Source organism: Chiloscyllium plagiosum, chromosome 16, assembly GCF_004010195.1.
Source record: "Chiloscyllium plagiosum isolate BGI_BamShark_2017 chromosome 16, ASM401019v2, whole genome shotgun sequence".
Taxonomy (NCBI): domain Eukaryota; kingdom Metazoa; phylum Chordata; class Chondrichthyes; order Orectolobiformes; family Hemiscylliidae; genus Chiloscyllium; species Chiloscyllium plagiosum.
Genome location: NC_057725.1, coordinates 69,339,532 through 69,345,711, shown reverse-complemented (window position 1 = coordinate 69,345,711; position 6,180 = coordinate 69,339,532). Strand labels below are relative to the sequence as shown.

Sequence of the window (6,180 nt, the reverse complement as noted above, 5' to 3'; positions counted from 1 at the left end):
TAGAGAATCAGCGTTAAACACGGACTGTGTGTGTCTGTGTTATTAGAGAATCAGCATTAAACATGGACTGTGTGTGTCTGTGTTATTAGAGAATCAGCGTTAAACACGGACTGTGTGTGTCTGTGTTATTAGAGAATCAGCGTTAAACACGGACTGTGTGTGTCTGTATTATTAGAGAATCAGCGTTAAACACGGACTGTGTGTGACTGTGTTATTAGAGAATCAGCGTTAAACAGCGTTAAACACGGACTGTGTGTGACTGTGTTATTAGAGAATCAGCGTTAAACACAGACTGAGTGTGTCTGTGTTATTAGAGAATCAGCGTTAAACACGGACTGTGTGTGTCTGTGTTACTAGAGAATCAGCGTTAAACACGGACTGTGTGTGTCTGTGTTATTAGAGAATCAGCGTTAAACACGGACTGTGTGTGACTGTGATATTAGAGCAGTCAACGCTAAACACGGACTGTGTGTGACTGTGATACTGGAGGATCAGCGTTAAACACGGACTGTGTGAGACTGTTATTAGAGCAGTGTGTCTTAAACATGGACTCTGTGTGACTATGTTATTTGAGCAATATTTGACACTGCCTTTGGGTGACTCTTCTGATATTAGAGCGGTCATTGTTAATCACAGATCGTGTGTGTCTCATCGATTCATACAGTGTAGAAACAGCGATTCAGCCCATTAAGTCTGTACTGACATCATTACACTAAATGTGCGCTCGTCCCAATTTCGTAAATGTAAATATGCAAATATTTTTAAAGGTTGTAAGGTTTCTGGCTTCCACCACCTTCCCAGGCAGTGCATTCCCGATTCCCACCACACGCTGAGTGAAAAGGTTTTTTCCCCCAAATCTCCTTTTAACCTCCTGCCCCTGACCCTAAAACAGTGTCCTCTCATGACTGCCCCCTCTTCTCAGTGGAAGAGTTGCTCTCTGTTCACCCTGTCCATGCCCTCATGATCTTATATGCCTTAATCATATCCCTGCTCAGTCTTCTCTGCTTGAAAGAAGGCAATCCAAGCCTGACTAGTCTCTCCTTATAGCTCAGTTTCACCATCCCGGGCAACATCCTGGTGAACCTGCTCTGCGTCCCCTCTGACATTATCACATTCTTCCTGTTGTGAGCTGACCAGAACTGCACAAAGTACTTGAGTTGTACTCTGTGCCATGACTGAGGGCAAGTGTCCCATATGCTATCTTAACTATACTATTCACGTGCTCTGCTGAGTTCAGGGATCTTTGAATAATTACCCCAAGATCTCTGTGTGCCTCTGTAATATCCAGTGTCCTGCCATTCATTAAATACTCCTTCATGTTGTTTCTTCCAAAGTGCATCACCTTGCACTTATCAGAGTTAAACACCCCCTGCCATTTGTCTGCCCATCTATATCTTCCTGTAGCCCTTAACAATCATCTTCGCTATTAACCACTCTACCAGATTTGGTGTCATCTGCAAATGCTGCAAACAAGGCAGCAACCTATGTGTGAAGTCGCAGGATGTCGGAAAGGTATTGAATGATGCTTCTCTTTGGTCTTCACTCTGGAAAAGGAGAATGTTGGTATGGAATTCAGGAAAAGGGACTACGAGGAACTTGCACAGTTTGACACAGGAATTTGAGGTACCGAAGGCCCCATCGAACTTAAAAACAGGCAAATCTCCTCGTCACATTTTCAACTATATCATACATCTATATAACAACAATAAGAGTTCCCAGAACTGATTCTTGTGGTAAACCACCAGTCACTCAAACACCTTCTACCACGACCCTTTGTCTCCTATTACCAAGCCAGTTTCTGATCCATCTCGCCAGCTTTCCTTTAATTCCATGTACTTTCACCTTCCTGATTAGTCTCTTATGTGGGACCTTGTCAAAAGTTTTGCTAAAATCCATATAAACTCCATCAATGTGAACTTCCCACATCCACACACTTCATCACGTTTTCAAAACAGTCTCATGTATTTGTTAGGCGTGACCTCCCCTTGCCATAGCCATGCTGACTAACCCGAATTAATTCATTCCTTTCCAAATGGCTATTAATTTGCTTCTTCAGAATTCTTTCCAATAGTTTCCGTACCACTGATGTGATACTACACTGGTCTGTAATCATCTCTAGCAACCCTCTTAGAAAGTGAGATCACATTAGCTGCCCTCCAGTCCTCCGGCACGTCCCCTGTGGCTAGAGAGGAATTTAAAATTTGTGTCAGAACCCCTGCAATTTCCTGTCTCACCTTCCTCAGTAGCCTGGGATGCAATTCATCTGGGCCAGGAGATTTGCCTGTTTTTAAGTTCGATGGGGCCTTCGGTACCTCAAGTTCCTGTGTCAAACTGTGCAAGTTCCTCGTAGTCCCTTTTCCTGAATTCCATACCAACATTCTCCTTTTCCAGAGTGAAGACCAAAGAGAAGCATCATTCAATACCTTTCCGACATCCTGCGACTTCACACATAGGTTGCTGCCTTGTTTGCTAATGGGCCCTACTCTTCCCCAAAAGACTTGACATGAGGGCAGTGTTAAACGCAGACAGTGTATGACTGTGATGTTATTGCAAAAAGTGTTGAATATCGATTGTATGTGACAGTGATATGTAAAAAGGACTGTTGAGATTAGAGAAGGGGTACCTGCATAATATATCCCAGTCGGCCAAATTTGAATGGTTGTAAGTGAAGCCAATTTTACACACACTTCATAGTCATTGATTTGCACAGGTATGGATTATAAGCAAATGCGAACCTAAAAATGACAGTTCTGTGACTTGAAGGGCCAGATGTGTATTTCCATTTCATGCTGACCATTCATTTGTAATTTAAATAGAAATGTACGGTTAATATAATGTATTGTTCTATGAATCTATTTGGAATTGCTACATACAGATTGTGATTATTGGGAATGCTGCACAGAGTTCTCTGATCCTGATGGTAGAAGTGGATGAGAAATATGTCCAGGATTTGACCATTCAACCCTTGGCCCTGCTTCCTCCTTTCAACAAGATCATGGCTTAACAGCTACATTGACTCACTGTCCCGTCTCACCTTGTGCCTGATAATCGATTATTCTCCTCCTCGATTATCCCCAGCATGTGTTCATCACCGCTTTCTGTAGTGAGTAGTGAATTCTCCTGAGCCACCTCAAAATACTTGTCCAACTGCCATGTCCGTTCCTTCTGGATTCCTCAGGCTGGAGAAGGGTCCTCTCAGCAACTGTCAGGTCAGGCTCTCTCAGGTTTTTAAACATTTCAATGAGTTTATTTCTCAGTCTTGGAAATTTGAGACGATATGGGCCCATTGACTGCACCTCGTCTTTGTCTTATTGGATACTGACCAACGTTGGGTTGTCCAACCTTTCTACGGGGTAGCCACATTTCACTCTTGTTAGAGCCAGTGAGCAAATAGTAGATAGCTGAGGTTTGCCGTATTGGTTGACGTGAATTCGAGAGGCACAAATAAGTCAAGAACTTGAATGAGTCATGAATAGAAGTGACCGTTAAAAAGTGCTGAGAAGGAGACCTACCTCATAAAAACCTTACCTCTTGCCTTACAGAGGCAGAACTAGAGATTGACAGATTGGGTCCCACGTACTGATCAGGGAAGGGACTGGAGACCAGGGCTGAGCTGAGCACCTGGGTTTAAACTTTCACCGTTCTTCCGGTCACCTCCGGTAGCCTGAACAGAATTCATAGGATTCAGGAAGGTCATGAGAAGGTTGCCTTTCAGCCTGGGCTTTTCTCCTCCAGCAGCCTGCTTTCTGGACAGCTTTATTGGGCAGAGGAGGAGGAGAACGGTTGGAAGTGCATTGGCCTCCCAGCACAGTCTTCAAGTTCATACGCTCAGCCCCTGGCCCGCCCACGCACTCACCCCCGGCCTTCGATCACTCCCCATGCGTGGGTAAACTCTGTCATTTAATGTCCCTCCATCCCTTATACTCCTCACACTGAACCCCCCCCCACTCCCCACACTGCTACCACCACCACCTTACTCTGAAATGTCGGGACCTCATTCTCCCACACCATCAGCAATCCTGGCCCTCCCACTTCCCTCCACTCCTTGTGCATGAGCCTCAGGCAGAAGGAGGCTCCAGCATTCCTGCAGCTCACTGCATTCCTGATCCATTCTCCCATGAATGCTGATGGAACTAGCCTGTGAATACTGGAGTAACATGCTTTGCAGAATCTTCCATTTATCCTGCCTGTACCTGGAGTCTGATCAAGTGAATCTCTGCTGTGCTCTGAATAAGTACTATGGTTGCTTTTGAGGAAGGAGTCTAAAACTGAAATGCAGGAAGGCCTCCTTACTGACATGAATAAATGAATAAAGACACCAGTGACATCTTATTCTCTCATTCTTTTTTGCTGTACTTCCACATTAACTTGTGAAGCTTTCAAGATGCCCCCCCCCCCCCACCCCAATTCCTCTGAACACTAACATTTACCTGTCTCCCACATTTTTGAAAGAAAATTCTGCTTTTCTGTCCTTCCAACCAGAGTCATTCATATCCCACTGTGCCACGTTGTTCCCTGCAATATCACTTCCCTGGACGTGGCGGTTAAATGGCAACATATTTTTCCGAGCCCAAGCAAGTGTTGATGGTCGTGTGGTGTGTAATCTGTAATAAATGCTGACTGCCTGTACCCCAGCCCTAAGGCTGTGGCGATGTGCTATGTGAGTAGAGGGTATGATTACCAGCATGCCTGTGTTGTTTCCATCCCCTGTCCCCACCCCACAGGTAACATCTACAAGAGCCGTGGCTCCAGCTTCAGCCTCTCGAACCTGGCTCTCCCAACCAAAGCAGGGCGAGACAAGAGCACACCGTTCCCCAGCCTGAAAGGTACAGACCTGTCACCTTTGTGTCTGAGATTTGACCCCTGAATGCTTTGTGGATGCAGAAGGATGCTGCATACATAGTCACAGACCCCTAGTCAAGGGTGCCACAGACATGGTGTCCTCCTTGTTTGCAAATCCTTCTATATAACCTTACCCAATCCGGCAACACACTGAGGTCTTGGTGCTCTGGCCTTGTGCGCCTCCATGATTCCCTTTGCTTCATGCTTTCATCTGCCGAGAGTTCCCTTTGGAAAGCTCTTCACTCTTCTCTTCTCCATCTTTACAGTGTTCCTTCAAACCTACCTATTTGACTATGCTTGTGGTCACCTGTGATTTGTGACTTGTTTGTCTAATTGTATGTTTGTGAATCACATTGGAGCACTTAAATTACTGCATTAAATTAATGGGAATAGTTATGTTTAGCTGCCTCTCTGGGGTTTAGATGTCTTTCTGCTTCAGCTCTCAACAAATTCTCTTACTGAGGAGGAGTACAGAGTTTGAAATCCCTCATTTCACCTCCTTATAAGGATTTTGAATCCAAGTTTCCTCTTCCAGCATACCTACATCACAAATCCCTCCCCAACTTGGGGAGACCTGCTTACCTGCAATCTCTGTGATTAGCATGTGTTCAGTGTGTCTCTAAAATATTCAAAGCCTGGCTGTTTGCTCTCTATATCTGTGTCGCGGGCATGTGTCTGTGTATCTGTGTATTGAGTCTTTTGCAGAAGGGGGAGCCAAAACAAACTAGAAGCAGTGCTGGCTAGGAAGGTGAACATGCAGAGAACACTCGCCCTCTGGGTGTTGGGAAATCGGGTTCTGAAGCTAATGATGTTCCCAGGCCCTTGACAGGGGAAGTAACCTGGCCAGCTGGAGACTGAGTTTGGCAATAATTTTAGGGGCTGTTTGAGAGTTTAATGGAAACCTCCTGCTGCTGATGTTGATGAGCAGAAAGAACTAGTTTGCTACTGGTGCTTAAATATGTGAGAAATTGGAGCATGATCCAGCCCCTCAAGCCAGCTCTCCCAGTTTGAACAAGATCGTGGTTTGTACGTCAACATCAAGTCCACTTGCATGCACAAATCTCTTGATAGTTTTTCAACACTGTGATTAATTAATCTCAGCTGAAAAATGTGTTGCTGGAAAAGCGCAGCAGGTCAGGCAACATCCAAGGAGCAGGAGAATCGCTGTTTCGGGCATAAGCCCTTCTTCAGGAATGAGGAGGGTGTGCCAAGCAGGCTAAGATAAAAGGTAGGGAGGAGGGACTTGGGAGGGGCGTTGGGAATGCGATAGGTGGAAGGAGGGTAAGGTGAGGGTGATAGGCCAGAGAGGGGGTGGGGGCGGAGAGGTCGGGAAGAAGA

General features: G+C 45.4%; 1 protein-coding gene across 8 annotated transcripts in view; it reads left to right on the top strand.

Annotated features, from left to right (window-relative positions):
* The window catches only part of madd (MAP-kinase activating death domain), a 118,008-nt gene that overhangs the window by 93,798 nt on the left and 18,030 nt on the right, over positions 1-6,180 (top strand). For all 8 annotated transcript variants that reach the window (XM_043706307.1, XM_043706308.1, XM_043706304.1 and 5 more), the window contains one exon: positions 4,725-4,826. In XM_043706307.1, coding sequence (XP_043562242.1) covers positions 4,725-4,826 — 102 coding nt within the window. The remainder of the gene's footprint in view (positions 1-4,724; positions 4,827-6,180) is intronic.